This window comes from Aricia agestis, chromosome 9 (genome assembly GCF_905147365.1).
Source record: "Aricia agestis chromosome 9, ilAriAges1.1, whole genome shotgun sequence".
NCBI classification, from domain to species: domain Eukaryota; kingdom Metazoa; phylum Arthropoda; class Insecta; order Lepidoptera; family Lycaenidae; genus Aricia; species Aricia agestis.
Genome location: NC_056414.1, coordinates 13,163,546 through 13,186,124, shown reverse-complemented (window position 1 = coordinate 13,186,124; position 22,579 = coordinate 13,163,546). Strand labels below are relative to the sequence as shown.

The following is a 22,579-nucleotide window of genomic DNA, read 5'->3' as shown; positions in this document are numbered from 1 at the left end:
AAATACTAATATTATAAAAGTTAAAGTAAGCTGTGCTTTTAATTGAGTTAAAGTGCTGTAATCTACTGCAACCAATATCTGATGATACTTCTAAATAGAAAATACTTCTAAAATATTATGCATGCTAACATATTTTGTAGGTTTCTCTAGGTATTATTCCTTATAATCCGATATATTTTTACTTTTTTATTTCCCTCTTATCCCGTACACTTGATTGAATTCGTTGTTAACATATTATGTATTTATAACTAAAGATTTAAACTTTAAAGCATAATATTGCATCAGTTAAATAATGCTGCATATAGCATAATCCAACGATCGCTAAAGCTTAATCTGCACCATCTAGATCTGTTTCGATCTTTTTTTATCGACGTACGTAGAGCGGAGAGCCCTCTCCGCGTCAGATGTAGATCGTGATCTCGTTAACTTAAACAATAAAAATAAATCCTCGCATTCTTTTCAAATAGATTCGCCATTTCGTTTTTCAGTTTTAAATAAATATAACTTATTCCGAGTGGTTTACTCTCCGATTTAAAATATTGAAGCTACCTTTAAGCTTTTTGACCCTACGCTCGTAGACTGCGTTATAAGGATAAATTTGTTGCTATAATTGCATTCGGCTCGTTCGCGATGCTCAATGGGAGATACGAAGGTACCCTTGAGACGGACCGCGTCGTGATCACAGAAAAAACTACGACAACCCTCGGACGAGCGAAGAATTCGCGACCGCAACAAGAACAAATTGACCGCATTCGCAGCTACAGCGGTACGATTCGGCGAGATAACTCCCGGCCGGGGAGCGGGCGCCGCGCGTCCGTCCGCCGGACGTCCGCGTCGCTCGTCCGGCACCGCAACACCGAAACGCGACCGCGCACCAATGCCGCTCTACCTAGAGTTCGAACCGCTGCTTCTGGTCTAACACAGCGATGTATGCCGTGACGCAGTGTCGAATCGCTGAAGCATCTTCGCCGACGATTGGGTAGTCGTACGCGGGGACGCGGCGCAGTTATAAGGGGGGGTTCGGGAGAGCACGCGCTCAGTGTGCCCGAGTGTCCCGTGTTGCGTGTGCGCACTCCTCAGAGTGATTCCTCCACAGTTCGCAACCCGCCGCGCCAACATGCTCGTACTCGCAACCTGTTTTTTGTTGGTCGCGACGACCCTCGCGCCCGTCGCAGGTAAGTTTACGTCATAATTAATACTGATATAATTTTAACTATTATGTCATGGCATAAAAAAGTTCAAATTAATTGCTTCAGGAAAAAATAAAGAAAATTAAGTTGATATTTTTTTGGGGGTCAATGTTATGTTAACACATAACAGTCAATAAAGGCCAATGACAATGACATCAAGAATAGGATAGTTAAGTGATCGCGGTTCACAGGTTGCGCGACAATAAACAGCGTTACACAATAGGTACAGTCTGACCGTCAATGAAATGGGACAGAGTTCTTTTTATTATTGTCACTTACTCGACTTATTGAATATTATTCATTTCTGTAATATAGCATTGAAATATATATAAAACTATTTATAAGAATACTCTTTTTCAAGGATTTTGTGTAAGTATTATTGATTTAAAATATATCTCGTAATATGAAATACAAATTATGCACCAGTATTATAATCATGAAAGAAATCAACATTTCACGAAATACATATTAAATAAATAAAATGTTCTTCGAATGTACTTATTCAAAGAACTAATATTAAAGTTTGCATGACAAAAAAGTCACCACTGAACTAAAAATCAGCTTATCCTGTGCTAAACTACACCTGAGTTGGCCCACCCAAAACTCCAACCACCTGTCGAAAAATTGTATAAGTACTAGAGTATTAAGTTTCGGCAAGCAAAAAACCCTAATCAGAAATCATATAAAATCATGGATTATTTTTAATTTTAACCATAAATTTTGCGATTTTATCTAAATTAATGACCGTAACGAGATAAATGGAATTGCAAGTAGATACCTACTTTTTGCTTTATGTAACTAAGAGTAGTTAATATATTTGATTAATAATTTAAATAATATGCTTCATACCTAATAATAACTTATTAGTCAGACAACAAAAAAACTGCTAACTAAATCACAAAACAAGCAACGAAAATTTAAAATTTTCCATGAATTTCTGCATAATATTTAGAAAATTAATTTTAAGACTAATATCGCAGCAAGCAATTGCCAACAAAAACTTTAAAATATTTCCCTGTACGGTGGCCGGTTTCATTGAAACCAGGCCAGCTACGCAGGAGTAATTTTATACTGCCCAAGTGTGTGCGTAGTACACAAGAGCACTCTCTATTCCTTTTACTCTCATAACCCAGTGGGACGGACGACCGACACGACTGGCGAGAGATCAGGCGCAGGACCGGCTTTTTACATGCCCATCCGACGCATGGATCATCATACTTGTCAGACAATCAGATGATCAGCCTGCATTGTCCTAACCAAACTTGGAAATAACATGTTTCCAACGCGGGGAATCGAACCCACGACCTCCGAGTCAAGAGCCGCGCTCTATACCACTAGACCACGGAGGCGTAGATAATATAAGAAACATATAAGAGCAACAATTAATATAGGTAAACCAAAGCCTGGAACTCTGGCCTTATTACAATTTACGCGCTATACTCTACACTCATTTCATAAGTATTAACATTCCTCCTTTGCACCATGCAGCGAATGAAGAATTGAAAATTTGGTCATCTTTTGCTTCAACTTCTATTCCCTTCCCTACCCTCCCCTATTCCCTCTTAAAAGGCTGGCAACGCACTTGCAGCTCTTCTGATGCTGCGAGTGTCCATGGGCAACGGAAGTTGCTTTCCATCAGGTGACCCGTTTGCTCGTTTGCCCCCTTATTTCATTAAAAAAAAAAACACAAATATTGAAAATAAACTCATCGCAAAAATAACAAGAAACCTGAAACAACAATAATTACAAGCGGACGAATAGCTGAAACATTTATGATGGAAACGAACTTCACATACCAGTTAGGGCTCGTTAAAATTTAATGTTGAGTCTGAATAGTTGTTGATTCAAGTGCAGGGCTCGCAGGGCGGAGGGCGTAGGAATGTGGCAGAACAATGCGCTGCTGCGTGGTGTATAAACATTAAGGGCCATTAATGTATGCATGTCTGTTACACGAGTAGGTACGCCTTTCCTCGCTTTGAAAGAAAACATCGAAGTATTTCGATGATCGAAACCGAATCTATCGAAATCGATTGCAAGTTGCAACAGTCGGACATCGATTGAATTTGTTGGGACTAAATATACTCTCTTTTTTTATTAATACTCTATAAACAAAAATTTTAGCCTTTGAGGGAATGGTATAGAATTAGTAAATTATAGTTATAATGCTTGCTTTTAGTGTCCAAAAGTAAAACGCTGCTAAGCGATTGTCGCTTAACAATTATTATACATTATACAAACAATGATTTTAAAAATTCTAGTTTAAAGAGCCTTTTATTTAGTCTATATCGTTGAATAAAAAAGGCTGAGAGCCCTTATTCAGGTCTAGAAGAATAATATTGGGTTGGGGAAAAAGTTTCTTCGCATTTTATATAAAAAATTAAAAGGTTTTTCTAAAAGTTTATTTACAATTGACTAAAGTACATAGGTGCCATTTTGTTCGATAACTTTTTGACATCTTGTTAATTTGTATGGACATGATCCCATTGCTATAGAAATTTTGGAGCTTCTGATGAAAGAACTATGATAAGTGGTTTTGGCAGTCCTCTTGTGATGTCAACCTGACACTGCGTAAGGAATTCTGCAGCGACCGAAACAAGTGAAAATCTGAAGGCGCAAGGTCGGGACTATACGGCAGATGCATTAACACCTCCCAGCCAAACTCCCGTAATTTTTGCTGAGTGGTTAAAGATATGTGAGGTCTAGCGTTATCATGGTGAAAAACCCTTCTGTTGATTAATTCCGGCCGCTTTCTCTCAACTTCTTGCTTTAGTTGTTCGTTACAGACATATAGTTCAAAATCGATGGTCCTGCCTGGCGGTAACAGCTGATAATGAATAATGCCCTTCCAATCCCATCGCACACACAGCATCACCTTGTTGTGAGTTAACCCGGGTTTCGCCACAGTCTGTGAAGCCTGACCGGCCTTTGACCACGATCTTTTTCGCACGATCTTGTCGTACGTGATCCACTTTTCATCACCAGTTATCAGCTTCTTCAAAAATGGTTCGGTTTCATTTATCGTCGTAATTAGTTTTTATTATTCGTAGGTCGTAATAAAGAATCACAAATGAGTACACGGTTCATTAGGTTTCTTTCAGTGAGCTCATGAGGCACCCAAATATCGAACTTGTGCACCCAGCTTTTTTCAAATGCGCCAATACCGTTTTGTGGTCAATCCCCAGTTCTTCAGCTACATCGTAATTACTAATATGCCGATCTGGCTCCACTTTTTCAAAAATGGCATCAGTTTTGTCCGTAATAGGGCGACCAGAGCGACGTGTATCTTTGATACCAAAATTTCCGGATTGAAAATGCTTAAACCAAATTTGCGCTACTCTCACAGATACTGCATTGGTCCATAAACATCACAAATTGTTTCGCGGCATGTGTTGCATTTTTACCTTTTTTGTAATAAAATTTTAAAATGTATCGAATTTCTTCATGAGAATCACTCATTTTTACAATAAGAAAAACAAATGAAAATCTCACATTTACCTAATTTGAATTTGTAATTGTCTGAACTGTAAAATTAAAGCTTTTTAATGACACCAAAATCAGCCAGATACAATTGATATAGCTATAGCCCAAGAAATTGTATGACAAGTTCATACATATTATAAGACTTTTTCCCCAGTCTATTATTATATAGGAAAAGAAAAAATATTGTTAACATTACAAACTCTATGTAACATGTAGGGTTACACTTACGTCATAATATTTTTGTGTTTTACATTGATGTTACCGTTCATCCTATTCTGTTGTTCTTATCCTAAACAATTATTATAAGGCTCCCACGATGGTCACTGACCATAATTTAAATTATTCCCAAGGCACTCTAAACTATGTTTAATTTTAAATTATAATTAACTAAGAACTTAGCCTAGAAAAATGATTACGAATATTGAGTGACCAAAAATTGTAAACACCCAAGCAAAAACAAAGCGATTGATATCATACAGCATAGTACTATCTATATCAATTGTTTTGTTTTTGCTCTCTCGAAAAAAATGTATCTTCAATTTTTCCACACCTCAATTCAATACCGGATAATTGTTTCAGGCGATTACTTTTTGTCGAATCACGGTTTCAGAAAAAGTTAATTTAATTTTTAAAAAACATATCGTCGGGATAGAATTTTTAACGCGAAACAAAATTGAATGTCAATGACACGAGGTGACGAGCCGCGAGTCGGTTCATCCGAGTGCAGCGAATTGCCTCATCACAAAAACAAAGGTTCGCGGTTACGATCGTAAACGAGATTTCCTCAGAAATAACCAACAACTATAGAGACCCTAGCCAAGACGTTTTCTTTATCGAATCGCCGATCAAAACTATTGGATTCGACATAACATGAGCTAAATGTCGACTTTATTTTATCGATCGCTTATGTCAGTTTCATACATTTTGAATTTTGGTCGACAATTCTATAAATAAGCTGGAAGGAAACGTCTTGTCTAAAGGACCAGACGAAGGTCGAGGACCAAGTCAAACGAAATAGTAGTCGTTTTAGTATTCAGCGATTACAATAGCAAATAGTGTGGATTTGCATCGAGGGCCTCGTAAACATCACGATTGGTTCTGCAATCGAAGCGTATCCGCAGCCCGAGGTTATCGACAGCATCACAAAAAAAGTTAACGGAAGTAGGAAAAAATGGCTAGGGTAGGGCAGGTGGCGAGTTCAACGGCCCGCGAAGGGACGAGTCTATGACGTTTCTAAGACGTTATTATTTATCTGTGCAGTGTGCAACGCGATTCCACTCGCATACCGGTATTGTAAATGACGGTGGTTTTTACCGAGCGGCCGGCTCCCGACACTCCCGGAGTTCGTTATACCATTCCGCCTCAGATAATTATAGGTTGATATTATGCAAAGATCCCGTCATACAACATGGTATTCAGCATTAGAAATAGCTCGTACGTTATGCAATATATGCATCTCCCGAGTCAATGTCCTGCACTAATGACGGCCAGTAAAAACCGGCAGAATTCTTAGGTTCTGCATTTTTATAATTCAAGCAATTTTCTTAATTACTCGGGTAAGTACGTAAAAACGTAAAAATTTGCATTTTATGCTTACGTTTACGATTTAATAAAACATTAATTCTATGTACATATTTCAATAAATTTTACCAATACGCTGGAGATTTGTTTCGTCGGAACTTTAGATAAGTTGAAAATTGTCTAATAGCATTGTGCAAATTTACCTTTATATTTATTTTTGTAAAAGTATTTGAAAATTAAATTTCATGTCATGGTCATGTACCATATTGATTGAAATATTATATGAATATATCCAACCGACGAATAATATATTATTCGGGCTATCTAATCGGTGATTCCGTTGCTCTGTTATCGAAACAGGCATTAATTGTATGTATTTAAATAATAACATTATGTATTATTGTTATTATAAAAGATACAACCATTGTTATGTTGCTACTAATGATAATATTACCATTAATCTGACTTAACAAAACATTGACTCTGGAGGTAAGAATAGTTGCTAGTGATTCATTTGGGTATTTACTATTTAGATTTCCCATTTCCTCTTTAAGCTAACAAATCCTCCTAAGATATAAATTTATTCTTTGGGATGCATTTCCTATAAGCAATAATAAAAAAAGGATATTTAAAGGATCAAGACATTCGAAAAATCTGTTGGATAACTATCGCAAATTACTTAATTGGTGTCCGTAAAACGACGCATCTTTCTAAGAAGACCACAGACATCAAATAACAAGAATTACATGTAAAATAATCTGTACTATTAATTTATCTTCCTTTTCACTTTAACTACAGTCCTTAAATTCCCGTTTTCTCCATTGAAAGCTGCTGATTTTCTTCAGCTGATGACGATACAATAAGTACAGTCTACGTGGCAGTAATACAGATGTGTCAATAGGAATGATGATCACGTAGTGCCAGTCACCGACTGGATGTGATGAGGATATCCGTCCATAGGGCGTCACTCCTCTGAATGCTACTTAGTACTTAGCTGGGCCTAAGTCTAGACACGTCAAGATTATACAACTAGTTATAGTCAGGTGTCGAGACTTAGGCATCCTGCAAAATGTTTGATTGGATTTCCTGCAGTAAACTATCCTATTATATCTCTAAACTCATTAGTCATTACTAAACATCTAAGTTGCTTCAGGTATTAACGTAAACAGATGAGAGACAGTAAGATAAACAGACAAACTTTCGCTTTTAAGTTTGAGAACACCAAGATTGAAATTCAACATTCTTCTTTCGTTATGTGAAATTCCCGACCTCTTTCTACTGAGATCTAAGTTTTTTAGTAACTTTTTTGTTAATACATTGCATCCATAATATGATCTATTAATGTGTTTCACCGTGATATAATTTAAGCTGAAATTACATTTCGAATGGGTTCATCGGAGCCGAAAGGTATTATGTTTTTATTTATTGTGTTCATCCAATTCTCAACTTTTTTGTCGCCATAATTCTATCGCCGCCGCGGCTCGCGACAGGTGGTGATTATATCAAATTACTGTGGGATCACCGACTAACACTTATTAATTTTTTCTTGTCGTATTGGTTTTGAGAATTAACGTCGGCATGATATTTTCGAAGGCGTTTAAGTTTCTTTATCATTATTCAAATATTTCGGAAATAATCCTGAGATTAATTTTATGAGGGAGTTTCTCCGATTTATCAGTTCTTAGGCAACGGCACAGCTTAAGAGGATACAACAGCGGCTAGAGAAATGAAAAAAAAGTACGTGTATTATCTATAGCTGTCTCCCTTACCTCAAGCCTATACCGCAGAACGCGATAGAGACAACTGCAGAAAATCCAGAAAATCAACGATTCGTTGTCCCCTGATTCCTTCCCCAAAACTTAACCGATTTAAGTACTTTTTTCATTAAAGATTAAAAAAAGGCTTGAGCTGTGTTCCTATGTTTTGCTTTTTTTGTATAATCTAGCCAAATCTGTTTTCTGGACGTTTGAACACAGCGGAAAATCTGGCCATTTTTTTGGGTTTTTGAACGTTCATATCTTATTTAATAATTAAATTATGAAAAAAAATAAAACATAGGGACATCGTATTAGTGGCCGTAGATATTCAGGAAAAAAATTATAACTCTACTAGCATTATCCAGGGAGGAAACAGGGGACAACGTTTGTATGGAAAAAATGGCGGTGTGGAATCCTCTTAATAGCTGGCAAGGGATCAGTTCTTTGCTGTTGAGTAATTTACTTTCAACTAAGCGAAGATAGCTCACGACCTATTTTTAATAATGCTTCTTTATTTACACGCACTTAGGCACTCACGCGCATCAAACTATGCTACTTTGCGTTATCCTCCTTACGTGATTGCCGATTGGCCGACTGTCCGCGTAAACGTATTTTGCCTCACGCGAATAAAAAACCGACCTCTGTTGTTCGTAGAACATCTTTACTTTTTATTCGGTCTGGAAACTGTAGATAAGTGCAGTGCAAGAATTTAGAGCTGGTTTTTAAATTACATGGAGTTGGGACAAAGCGTTAGTCTGGAGGACAATTAACTAAGCGTTCGCGAGGCGAGTCGGCCTCGGGTTTGATCACTAAAAATAGTCTGGAGCATTCCTGCAGGAGGTGGGAGAGGGGAACTGCTCCGTTCGCCATTATCTCGATTCTCGATCCCTTTTTTGCGTTCCAAACTTCGATAGTTATCCGACCGCGAACGATCCAATCGATGTTCCCACGGACGCGAGTAATCACTCGATGATATCCAAATTGCCAATTTTTTACGCTTCACCAGATCAATTTTCTTTAGTTCGTTACTCCTCGTTCGATTATAATTTCTATAAAAAGTATTAAAATCGTTGATGCACAAGTCAAAATTCGAAGAGTTTCAGGGTTATTTTGTATAATTATTCAAAGAACGTGATCTCTACATGCTGTTTTCTTTGATTTTATCACAAGTTTTTGCAAAATATATCCATAGAACTTAATTTATAATATAATGTGAAGCAGATGTATAATTTCAAAGTAAATTAAATACGATCAAAAAGTAATTCACATAATAAATCCCTACCAACATAATGTTCGGCCGTGAAATGGCGACTACCTTGCCCTTGCACTTGGCAGCGACATAACTCACGGGTCGCGCGGTCGAGCGACTGGTTTGGTTATGTAAGACTACTTCGATCTTGCTACGAGACTGGAAAGGTTGAGAGGCTTGTAGTCGAGCCTTTATATTCTTGGCGCCATTCCCCTACTGGGCAATTCCATTATCGCGGGTGCAACCGTTTGACACACTTAAAGCTCATACAGGCAAAATAAAACATATTTATTAATAAACTCTCCCTTGATGGGATACATTTTAACCAGTTTAACAATGATTTTTAAATGACAACCTTAATCAAATGTATAAAGGTCCACAAAACAGGTTTGAAGTGCTATCGCGGGTGCAACCAATTTGACCCTCCATTAAAAACTGTGACGAGTTCAAATGTGAATACTGGCTATTGTGAAATGTTTACAAAATAACTGGCCTATATTTCAAAATAGCATAAAACAAATTAACTATAGAACTAGATAAAATGTAATTATAGTAATCATTAGTACTAGAAATTATTAACAATTTCTACGATCGCGGGTGTAACATCCAAATTCTTAAATCTCTTAAAGGTGAATTTAATTGTATTTCTCTAACAAATTTTTACATTTTTGTTATGTAATATAATATATAATATTACAAGTAAGTTTGTAATAAAACTTAATCAAATTTCAGTTTTTTTTTCATTTTCAGTTGTTTATTGGTCTGACAAAATTAATGGTCTAAATCACTAAAAAGATTGAATAGTGTCATTTATACAAAAGATTTCAATGTATTGCTATATAACTATACTGCAACTAAACACTTATTTGAAATATATGTTATTTTAATTTAAAAATATGGGAAAAACATCGCGTCCCTCAGATGATATTATTAAAAACTATTGTTGATGGCCGTTTCTAGCGGAATGATCCTACTATAGATTTACTGACTACATTCAAAGGCGCGTTTATCTGTCATAAGATAAATAATTATGAAGGCTTTTAAGCGGCTCGCTTCGATCGTGCTGTAATTCCAGACTATTTCTGACTTTCTGCTTATATTTAGATTAACTAGAGATCGCCCAATGGTCGAAATAATGGTCGACCTTAAATTTCATTATAAGTTTCAATGCTATTAATATTCTATTACCAAAATATTGACTTTATACTTCTTCCTTTGGCTCCCCGTTTAAAGTATTGAATATTTCAGATTTAATAAAAAAACAACAATCCATTTTTAATTTGACAACAGGGCAGTTCCATGTAAAAGTCTACCATAAACTAAAAAAATAAATACCTGTTTTTTGCATTAAAAATACTTAATTATAGTCACAACATTATGGCACTATTAAGATTTTGTAGAAGCAACAATTTCTAAGCATTACTTTTCTAGCAAAGCTGCCATTTATGAGATGATGTCGTGAGCTCGGCTGAGTGTGGTTTTGTGTGATGAAGTTCTGACTTAGTTTTCACGTTATGTATTTTAAATTCTTGTCATATTTTGTTACACACTGATTGATCAAACAATTAAATACCGATATAGCTTTTGAGATTCGAGAAAATTTATTTTTATAAATATATAATGGGCTTGTAAGATCACAGTGTCGAGTTGTAGTGTCGGTCACATAAAAATCATTACTTTTGTCTATAACTACAGTAAAATTATTTTTACATCAACAAAATTAGAAACTTTCCTACGTGACGGCGTAACTCAAATGATACCGGCATTAAAATTTTGTAACCTTTTTTTTATAATACCTAAACTCAAAAAAATATTTTTGTAGTGTCGGTCACATTATAGAGTCGATCACGCCCAAAAGTAGCGTTTTGTTTGTTATTTTTGCTGATAGATGGCGAAAACAGCTATAGAAAGCAGAGAGAGAGAAGCAGAAAGCTAAATTATTATTTTAAGAACCTGCCAGACCACCTCAAACTCAAATAAAATCCAAAATTTTGCGATGTCTGGAAATGGGAAGCAATTGTCACAAAAATCTGGCAGTAGGATATGAGATTATTACAGATATCGCAAGAAAATAAGATAAAATTATTGATTTTTAAACTTTATTGAACGTAAGATAGACCTGCAGAACTGGAAACCTTCTAAAGTAATAGCGACCGAAACTCCATAGTGTCTGGTCGTTCTTACCTCTATAGGGCTCATATAATGGAAAATTTTTAGCGTAAACAAATAACGAAAGTCTGCCCATCGCTGCCTCTTGGGTTATTATGTTAATAGTTTTTGAGAAGATTTCGTGTTGAGTTACATTTTGACTAATTATTAGTGATTTCGTTTTTGTGACGTTTAAGTTAAAAAAAAGCATTTTAATGAATTAACTAATTACTGATTAGCTTTTAGCACTATACAGTTTTATTGCACTGTATGTGTAATGTTTTATTTATTAAAATAAGGTATGATAAAAGGATAATTTTAAAACAATATTAGCTCGAGATGCACTCCTTCTCCATATAAACTATAATTGTGCGAAATTTCATGCACCTACGTTTCCGCATTTTTCGTCAAAAGGGGCCCAAAGTTTTTAGCCTTTTTTTCCAAATTGTCTCTTTTGCAGACGTTTGTTATAAGAATTTTCTTGTTATATGTATATTAAAGTCTCTTAATTTGATGTGCCTGTCGGCAAAGGCCCCCTCCAGCTCTTTCAAGTATTTTCTATCCTGTACTACTCTTGTCTAGGGTCAGTCAGTTACTTTAATTTCGTCTTCCCTTCTCATGGCGGGTCGACCTCTTGTCAAGTCCTTTTGCCATCTCTTGAATTTCACATAATGATCTCTCTGACTCCATTTACTTTCATTGCATCGTACAGTGTGCCTTTAACTGATTTTAGCATATCTTTTCGTCTGAGGATGTCGACTACTTTGGTTTTCATCCTGATTGTTAGGCTAAGCTGTCGGTCAATATTAGGTTAGGTTTATTTAAAAGTGATCGATACGATATTTCTATAAGAACAGCCTATATAGTATAAATCCAGGGCTGCTCGAAATTACGTTATAGGATACAAAATCGAGCATAGTTCTGACTTCTGAATCGCACTATCGAAGTATCGAAGATCGGCATGCACAGCATCTCTATGACAATATACGAAATGAAAACAGTAGGTTCAAGCATATTCCCTACACAGACCATGGCAAAACAACGTTTTCCGGATCAGCTAGTTGTCTCTATTAAGCCCCTTTGAACATAACGTTTTGAAGTTAAGCTCAGTAAGAATGCGTTACAAATATATTATTGCAGTGACATTTATGAAGCCCAAGGAGAGGATTTAGTTATATTTTAGATTTATGATGAGCCTCACTGCGCTTTAACAATACTTAACCTGCGATACAATCTCCTATAAGTTAATACCCTTGCGCTATAAAATTAAATTATTGAAATATAAATCATAGGAGGTGGAAACATTATACTTACTGATTTATTTCCGCCGTAAATATTGTATAATTTTTATGGGAAGGAATAAGGATAGCCAATTATGGGATATGGTGGTGGAAATAATGATCTATGATTGGAGTTGTGATATAAATGAAGCAATATTATAATATTGATCATTTGATTAAATCTTTACGTGTGGCCTGTGGGCAGTGGGCACACGCCTATTTATAAAAAGCGTTAATTAAGATCATAAGGCTGGTTTTATCCTATATATATATATCTATAGGATAAAACCAGCCTTATGATATAGGGCGTTTTAAAGTCGCGAGCATAAGCAGCGCCGTCCGTCCATACGTTTTTTATAGCTTCGAACGCGCGCGCTCCAACGGCGGCGCTGCGAAACGCTTAATGATAAAACCAGCCTTAATAGCGTAGCTTTTGAGTATTTTTATTGATCCTTCAAACAATTCTACCTATGATTCAACTTCTCCGATAGTGCCTTAAGCATTTGAGTACAAGAGGTCGTAACGAGCAATATTTTGGATCCGAAGAATGTCCTGATGCGCGGCATGTCTCTTGTAGTTCCGGTCGCCCATCGATAAATTTCCCATCACCAATGTAATTTAATAATAATTGGCACAAATACATCATTTAGGGGTGGACAAAAATACCCTTCTGTGGCTTTATGAACTTTGACATTTACATGGGATTAAAATTTTGTTACATCGAAATTTTTATCTATTACGGATTCTTAGATATTTTCTTAGCTCTAGAATCTAGATCTTTTAATGCTTATGACAATATAACTCTACCTAAATAGTTCTATTCGAATTTCACTTGCAACTCATTTAGTTGAACTTGAATCCAATTATATTTTAGACAATCTGTCGCCCCTAATATAACATTAGTGGAGAACAGGATATCATTAGCATTGGCCCAATCGCCGGCCCGGATCGGAATCTTAAACACCACGTAATAACTACAACTTCCTCCCATTATTCTTGGGATGTTACATGAATTTTGAGCCGACCGCAACATTCAAATTGTTTAACGGTAGAAACCACAGACATAAATGTACCCGGCGCAAAGATTGCTGCTGTAGCGCAAAGGAAGTTTTGATGCAAAGTGGTGCAAAGAGTAACGCACCTTGTCTTCTTTTATGCTGTTTTCGTCGTCTGGTAAAAGTTCTTGATAATATATTATAGTATATCTAGGATTTGTAGTTTGGAATTGCGAAACTTACAACATCTACTACAAGGCATTTTCTAGAGTTCAAAACAAATAATAGTCTCTAAACTTTGAGTAAAAGCCCCTAATGGAAAGGCCGATGGAATCCAATCGGACTAATCGCTGGCCGTCCTGACTCCTGACAGGACTCTTTTTGTGCACTCCCCTAGGTATACATATAATAGCTATATTTGTATACCGTACCATATAATAGCTAGCCCTAAGAGCCCCCGCAAACAGCAGACTTTAGTCGGCCGATAGTTTGATCGAAAGCTTAATCAGTACGAAGATGTATGGAGGTAAGATGTGTAATACTAAACGATTTGTATCGGCCGATAATGTACTGAAACTCGAATTGACAATTGTGTCAAACTATCGGTCGATAGAATGTCTGCAGTCTGCAGGAGCTCTAAGGTAGAGGTTTTCACTCTACGATACTCTACACTGAACTTAGTAGAACTTGGTAGTAGCAGACCTAATAATAAGTCCGACGACCTAGTCAAGGCGTCCATTCGCACGTTAGGATGAGTCACCCGCGAATGTGTTTGGGCATCGAGCCGTTACTTCCTGTATGGCTGATGGATGAGCGAACGGATATAGATATCATCGGCTACTTAAAACGAATTAAGAATATATTTAAAAACCTTTTGAGGGCAAAAAATAAGGTTATTTACAGTAAGCAACCGGAATTTCAAGGAAAGAATAATTTTGGCTTTCTAGATCCTGTCATAATATTATGAGATTCTAATTTCTAATGGTCTGCAAAAAAATCATACTTCGTTGTATTTTTCCACTCTTTACGAATGCGTTGTATCCATAAATTTTACCAGTTTGGGTTGAGTCAGCTAATATTTTAAAAAGTCGTCCCCGAGTGCAGTGTGCACAGTCGCGTCGGTCGGTAATCAGTATGCACCTCTCGTGACCCGCCTCCTTTGCATGCGTTTCATTCTTCCCGAACAGAAACCACGACAAAATGACTGTTACTGATACAAAAATGGGTATTGTTCACGACATTTACTTCTTTATTTGCATACGAAAAGTGAATTTTACGAATGAGATGGGTCCTATAAATACACAGTAAAAAAATTGGAGTATAATCATCATAATTTACAGCTGATTTGAGACGCACTTGGTCGTTAACTTATATGCGTGGGAGAGCCATCCTTCGGCACGAATTGGCCGGCTCGACCGGAGAAATACCACGTTCTCACAGAAAACCGGCGTGAAACAGCGCTAGCGCTGTGTTTCGCCGAGTGAGTGAGTTTACCGGAAGCCCAATCCCCTACCCTATTCCCTTCCCTACCGTCCCCTATTCCCTTCCCATCCCTACCCTCCCCTATTACCCTATTCCCTCTTAAAAGGCCGGCAACGCACCTGCAGCTCTTCTGATGCTGCGAGTGTCCATGGGCGACGGAAGTTGCTTTCCATCAGTTGACCCGTTTGCTCGTTTGCCCCCTTATTTCATTAAAAAAATATATATTTTACCCAACAAAAAGCCCAAGAAGTGGCTACGTTATAAAATGCGACTAGCTTTCTATGGAATAGATGACTTTTTAGTCTCGAACCACTATTGTAATTGTGTTTCTTGTCAACCGCGCCAAACCCATTAAATCCTGCACATTCTTTTTCAAACAGTGTGAGAAACTACAAAGTACACCCAGTCGTTATAGCATTACAAAAACGTAATACTCGAGCTGCGCCTGGTTTATTGCTTATTTATGAGTTAGCAGAATGTATGGGTTGAAAGAAAGAGACAGGCAAATAATTTACTTTTGAATAAACGAGCGAAAAAGGCGACGACAATCCTCAATGTCCTATGTATATGGTATAGGAGTTACGACGCATAATGCGTACTTATATTTATTTCAGATAAAAAGTGCCTTAAAAATAGAAAGACGCACAATGAGTATTTTTTTGAGACTAACTTTCAGACTTTTAAATTGCTTTTAAATGGTATAAAAAACTGAGTAGGTAGGATGTGTTACAACGACAGAAAAATAAGGGCAAAAAGAAATATGATCTAAAAACGTAAAAAAAAAGAAAAACAAAACAAAATCAGATTTTGTTTTGTTTTTCTTTTTTTTACGTTATTGCAGATATTGCATATTAAATAAGTACTTGTACATATTAGTTACAAGAACTCGAAATAGGCTTCCTCATAAAAAGCTAGATCTATCCCTTTGAGATATGGGAACGATTTACGGGCGCTCTAATGGGATTTATTCAGGCATCAAGATTGACTTCACAATCCGATGGCAAACGAGAAGCCGCTTGCAGGATGCATTTTATTGCCTCCCACTTATCCGCCGGGGTCGTTGAACCGAAATTAATAGTCTCCAACGATTAGTATTAGATAAGCACGAGATGCGAACGATAGGAACTGATTGAAGCGTTTCCTAGTACTTAAGGTACGGTCGGGAAAAACTAAATTGTAGTAAGGATTTGTTAATCGAAGTTAACGTAAATATTACAAAATTTTCTAAGGTCTCTCTATGTTCCTTTTTTGCGACATTTCTTTTTAAAGAAAATTAAAAAAACCAAGCCTTTTTCACTTCAAACAATTTTTCACCATTTTAGATTCTTGTAAGGCATATTACTTGGTCAGTACTAAAACTTGTCTCCTTTGTTACAGCCCAGAGGATAACGACGATACAGTTAGATGGCGTCCAATACTTCATCTCCAGGATGAACCCCTACAGTCCGGAGCTCAACTACTTTTTAGCGTACCAGTACTGCAGGTAAATATGTCTTATATATTGTCGAAGAAATAGTAAGTAAAGTTGTCACGAACCATAATTTCTTTAGAGTTTGTTACAAGAGACTTTGAGAATTGAAGACAGGAATAAAATATTATAACAAACACTAAATATAAAATTGGATAAAGTGTACTTTAAAGAGGTATAAAAACACGCGTCTACATAATAACAAAACCTATCGTGAATATTATCACATCGTCGGTGTGAATAATCCAACATCGTTCAATTGAAAAAAAACGTTCGGTTAGTTTCATATTTCTCACGGCGAGCTCGTGGGTTATAATAGTCACATCGTGACTACGAAAGCTTATCCGCTATCTGGTCCTGCAATAACAATGCTAAACTGGGCGCTAACAACATATCGGGGTAGGCTTCTTGGCCGCGAGTGCAACCAGGAAGTGTCGTTTGCATTACTGTTACCGGTTCTGGGAAAATTCTAGAACAATATCGACATTTGACTGGAACACTTCCGCGAGCCGTTCACTCGGATGATTACGCACAATGGCGCGGTTTTATTGTCGCGGGACTCCCACGGTCCCTCGGTTGCTAAGTGCCCGCTATGAAAAGATGTCAACGTTAAATGCTTTATGAAAGAAGGCTCATTATTTTACCTAGCCATGATATGTTATTGATGCAGCAACTCTACGAAATACGAGTCATGTAAATAAGGCAATCAAACACTGATAGTCTCTACAAAAACGGCTCTACGGAATATAAATCAAGCAAATGAACGAAACCAAATAATAACGCATTTACAGGCGTTATCTAAGATATTCGCTATTCCCGCAATCATATCTATCGGACAAATGCTAGTGTCATGAGTACACCATTAAGAGGATGAATAGATGTCGGTACAGTCGCGCGAAAGAGACTTAATCACCTCTCAGGCCGAATGTCACTCACCTCTAGTTCGGTCACGAAGCGGCGACGTCGTGCCGCCACCCGACCTATATGTACCCGCCTAGCTTTGAACTTGTAGACCCCTTTTATATCAAACTCTAAATGTCTTTCTCATGCTCAAACATTGTAACATGTTGAAGTACTTAGATATATGAAGAGACTTTAACAACAAAATATAAACTAAAACCAACATCAATGAAACTATGCGCAAAGGAATAAAAGGAGAAAGTATAATGGAAGAATTAAAAATGAGGAAAATATGAAAATAAAAGAGAAAAATCCAAAATTACCTTCGCACTAAAAATGATGTTTTTGTAGCAATGTACGAGTACATACAAACATCACAATATTACACAACTTATCACTAATTGTAAATCGTACGCCTGTAGCTTGTAACTTGTAACCCATTACCTCTACATCCTCAATTTAGTCGTAAACTCGTAACTACAAAAATCGATTAAGGTCACACTCGGCGATGTGACATCGGTAAATTAAAACGTGATAAGCGTTACGAGGAAACAGGTGGCAAGTGTCATGCACCGCGGCTCACACTGCGCCGAACTAATTTGTCACACTTGCCTTCCACCATAAAATTAGTCTAACTGTTCCTCTGAGATCGTTACTCCCTTATGAAAATAGTATTCATCATAGCAATGCAGAAACTGGTTTTAAAATATTATTCATAACAATACACAGCAATGCAGAACCAGCTTCGTAAAATTATTTATCATAGCAATGAAGAAACAGCTTTGAACGTCGTTGGTGTTCCATAATTTATAAGTCCATTTTGAGAATATATAGGCGATGAATGATAATGAAAACAGGGCAGACAATTGCAAATGGTTGATATGAGGCCAGTGCCTAGCATTGAACTCGATCCAGCAATGGACACAGGATGTCACTTTATAGACGAAATTACGTTGCATAATGGATTCTTTGAAATATATGGAACACAATATATGGAAGGAAAGATCAATGTTCAGTGTATGAGCGTACACGAAATCAATTTAATTTTTGTTGTATTTTGATGAAATGAATTGATTAAAAAACATTTACAATTATAAATTATAAATACGAATGCTAATGCCGAAAAGGAACATGGCGGCATTATTGTTGTGAATGGTGAATGTCGATACGTCCCGAGATACCGCGATGGGAGAATCAATTATTTCGCTAATTAATTCAGGCTGTGTACAATTTACGACTTTTTAATTCGGCACAAGCTTTTTTTACGTGTCTGGAATATAAGGTGCATTGAATGTCGAATATGACACAATATGTGGACTGAATAATATTGCACCGAACCATAATGTGAAAGAAATGATGAATCATAAATTAAGTGGAGCAATTTAGAAATGGAATAGTTTTTATCACTTTGGTGTAACCAAATAAACATCGTAGGTAAAGTTTCTTAAACAGTATTAACGGTTAACTCCAGGCGTTTAGTAAAATAAAAGAACGATGCAGAGGTAACATGAGCTGTAATGTAATAAAGACATAAATCGATATTGCGGTTGACGACGATACTAAAATGTAGGAAGTAGCAATCAGGCTTATAAATCCAGTAACGTGATCGCTACAAGAAACGCTGCAACTAGATATGGCGGTGGATCACTACGGGACTTCTCTGTACGGTCAGAAAAATATCCCGTTTATTACCTTACGTTGAAAACCTCGCAAAAAGGACACGCTTCGAAAAAAGGCTAATGAATTAAATAAGTAGAAAGGAACTTTTTATTGTTGGCTTAGTTGATATTAATTTACAAATAGATGCAACTTACTATGCTGAGACTTAGGATGTATCAACGATAATAATCTTTAAGAGTTTAAAAAGTTTAGTTCTATTTTTCTTACGAATCTACAACACTTTTGCTGACCGTGCCTATAAAATCCATATCCTCGCCTGGAATGTAATCTTGCAAGGCCGTAGCCACTCTTCAGGGTATAAATTGTAGCCCGTTAAACTGGCTCCGGCGGGCATCTATACGATCCTATACCTTATAAGTTACTATTAGTCGGGGTTGTTAGCTAAATCGCCATTGTGGATCCGGCGAAGCGGGTTTGTAAATAGTTCGCAGGACCGGAGCTCGGACAATTAATGCGCGTGCAGCAGCCTCTACCGTTTCAGTCATTGACACCGGACTTAATGTGTTTTTAACCGACTTCCAAAAAGGAGGAGGTTATAATATGTTCGGCTGTGGATTTTTTAATTAAATTTAAACAGTAACCGTTTTAAGAAAAAATCCATACATAAACTTTTTTGTTGCAGGTCTTTAGGTCTACAGCTTGCGTCATTTGAAACGAAGGAAAAAGCTGATTCAATCACGACATACCTCACAAATGCAGGTAAATATCTCATAGAATTTTCTCCAAGTCGGAAAATCAAAACATGTTTAATAGTCAAGGTTTCTTAGAACGAATTTTTTTATTACTATCATGCTAATTTTTTGTGAGTATCTTCATTTTGATAAGACGAATAGCAGTTTTATCTGCGAAAAATCTTGAAAGTGGTAACTAACAGAGAAGGAAAGGATTCCATACTTTGATTTGATGGTCCTAAAATATGGATTGTCCTATTTGTATTCGTAGGACAATGTTACTCTTAAATTATATAACTATTAATCTATCACTATACAAAAAATCAGCTGGTTAGGGTTCCGTAGTCAACCAAGTTTTGATTATTACAGAACTCTAAAACGGAACACTAACCAGCTGATTTTTTTGTATATTGATAGGTTATTAGTTATATAATTTAAGAGAAGTGCTATCCATATTTTAGGATCATCAAATCAAAGTATGAAATCCTTTCTATCTCTGTTAGCTACCACTTTCGAGATTTATCGCAAATAAAAATGTTGTTCGTCTTATCAAAATTAAGCTATTCACAAAAAATTTGCTTGATAGTAATAAAAAAAATGTTCTAGGGAACCCTGACTATAAGTATCTAAAGAGATATTATTTTTTATATAACACACGTTATGTAAATTAAAATTTTCTCTTTTTATTTCAGGGTACAATAAGTATGACTTCTGGACGTCCGGCAACAACTTAGGCACAGACATGTATCTATGGATGAGCACGGGATTGCCCTTCAACGCGACCTTCAACTACATGAGACGGGTGACCATGGATCCTCCAAGCCAACACGTGGACGATAGCATGGACCCACTTGACATGCCTCAAGGAAGCACCGCACCTCAGAGAACTGCCAGGCATGGGTATGTAGATATGACAATATATTTTATTTCCTACAATGGAGCAAATGCCTTCACCCGATTATGCTTAATTAATCAACCATATCCAAAATGATATTTTTAAAACAGCTTCTGCTTAAAAATAGAATGTAGATGGAAGTTGTCGGCTAATTGCATAATAAATAGTCTGTTTTCCAGAACCGAGCACGTGATGACCAACGGTTGCGTAACGCTCAAGGCGCCGACCTTCCACTGGGAGCCCCAGCACTGCGGAGAGGTCAAGGATTTCATCTGCGAGCAAACCCGCTGCTACTACTACAACTACGGCTCCATCCCCGTCTCATCAGCGCAGGGGTAATGCCAGGTGAGATGCCAGCTGTCTCCGGAGGCCGCCCCCCGACTGGCCGCGCGCTACTTTGTGTTCTCACATTGCACAGCTTCTTGTTTACATCGCAAAATGTCCACGAGACGACATCTTAATTTATTTTATGTTTCACTAACAACACTTTGAATAATGAGCGCGTGGGTCTGCGGGATAAGGTCTCTGCGCCTACCCAACCACCAAACAAAAGCCCTACACCCAATAGGATTTGGCTTTCGGATCAATGTTTATTTTGATGGAATGTAACTAAAAATCTTTTCAAAATTAACGAATTTATTTGGTGGGTGGGTGAAGGGGGCTTTGCTTGGTATCTCCTTTTGTGAAGTTAGTTTGTCTATGACCGACCAAACCGTTAAAATTGTTCGGTTATGGGGCAACTGTAGGCGACGGCGTTAATACGAGAGTCGATTTCTGTTTTACAGGAGGCCACTTTCCATGACGACAACGACGACGGCGCATCCTCTCACATCGTCGTCTCCACCTCCACCAAGATCTGAGCACCTCCCCACCCACTTTGACCTCATCAGCAAGCTGAGGCCATCCTCCCTGGAAGGACTGCAGTCTCCTCATTACAAGTCTGATGGTTCCCTGAAATCGCCACCGCAGATCGACTCCCACTACTCCCGCGCGGCTGACGCCCATGCTAAGGAATCTGATCTCGATCGCAAGGAAGACTCCACTCAGGGGCCGTACGATGCCGACGACGGTATGGTGGGAGACGATCCGGCCGCGTACTTGACTCAGGACGCTCAAGAGAGCCACGTCGCTGAAGACGCTCCGTCCACGGCCGAGCCGGACGCCACCGAACGTTCCGTCCACGCCAGCGGCATGCTGGCTCCGCCTTCTTATTAGCGTCCGACTCGCTGCTGACATCGGTATACCCAATTACCAAAAGTATTATGCAATATTTCGCGCAACTCGTGTAGAACAGTAAGTCATTAAGTGATTGCTTATGAGGTTGTGTATGGCTTTTCTAATTTACTATGTAAATGAAATTTGTTTACTTTTATATAACGAATAATGTTTTAAGGGATATAAAGGCTTTTTGGGTAAAACGTTGAAGGTGTTGGCGACTCGAACATAAGGACTTGCCATCGTCTTCGTAACTCACTTACAACGAACTATCAACGAAATAAATGGTGCCTAGGTAATACAGCATTTAAATAGGTGTGTCCGATCTCCGGCGTAATGTGTAAACATTAAATATATTAATTTAATATAAGAAAATTGAAGCATTCAGATATTTGGACATATCAATTGATGTATGTAATTTAAGATAGTGTTTATAAAATGAGACGTACCTAGTATAGTAAGTATATTAAGTTGAAACTCAAGAATTTAAAGAATAGTGATGTAGCGAAGTTAATAAATTTAAAATATTACAATAGAAAGTTGTTTTAATCAAAACTTAACTCATTATTACCGCCATAGCGCCGGATGATGCTGATACACATTTTGCACGAATTATACCTACTAGTAGAGCCAGATGGTTGAATACAC

The 22,579-nt window shown here is 37.3% G+C and overlaps 2 protein-coding genes and 1 long non-coding RNA gene across 10 annotated transcripts in view; 1 reads left to right on the top strand and 2 right to left on the bottom strand.

The window, feature by feature from the left end:
* LOC121730156 (cytosolic carboxypeptidase 1-like) overlaps positions 1-22,579 on the bottom strand; it is an 82,121-nt gene that overhangs the window by 33,081 nt on the left and 26,461 nt on the right. The window lies entirely within an intron of this gene.
* LOC121730157 lies at positions 1,027-22,464 on the top strand. 4 transcript variants are annotated; one of them, XM_042119068.1, is made up of 6 exons: positions 1,027-1,175; positions 16,480-16,585; positions 19,773-19,849; positions 20,514-20,721; positions 20,896-21,051; positions 21,502-22,464. In XM_042119068.1, exons 1-6 carry the CDS (start codon positions 1,118-1,120, stop codon positions 21,929-21,931), a joined length of 1,035 nt encoding a protein of 344 aa, XP_041975002.1. In that variant the 5' UTR covers positions 1,027-1,117; the 3' UTR covers positions 21,932-22,464. The 4 variants fall into 4 exon arrangements, with proteins under 4 accessions (XP_041975002.1, XP_041975001.1, XP_041975004.1 ...); XM_042119067.1 differs by having other exon boundaries at positions 20,884-21,051; XM_042119070.1 differs by having other exon boundaries at positions 20,896-21,061; positions 21,502-21,628.
* On the bottom strand, positions 8,589-9,343 carry LOC121730159. The gene is made up of 2 exons (XR_006036070.1): positions 9,231-9,343; positions 8,589-8,997 (listed from the first exon to the last, which is right to left on the bottom strand). It is a non-coding gene; the product is annotated as an uncharacterized LOC121730159 (long non-coding RNA).

What these genes read in the sequence shown, in the direction of transcription:
- LOC121730157 (XM_042119067.1), top strand. Translation starts at nt 1,118, where the DNA reads ATGCTCGTACTCGCAACCTGTTTTTTGTTGGTCGCGACGACCCTCGCG. An exon ending in GACCCTCGCGCCCGTCGCAG is followed by an intron (nt 1,176 to 16,479) that starts GTAAGTTTACGT and finishes CCTTTGTTACAG; the next exon opens with CCCAGAGGATAACGACGATA. An exon ending in CAGAGAACTGCCAGGCATGG is followed by an intron (nt 20,722 to 20,883) that starts GTATGTAGATAT and finishes CATAATAAATAG; the next exon opens with TCTGTTTTCCAGAACCGAGC.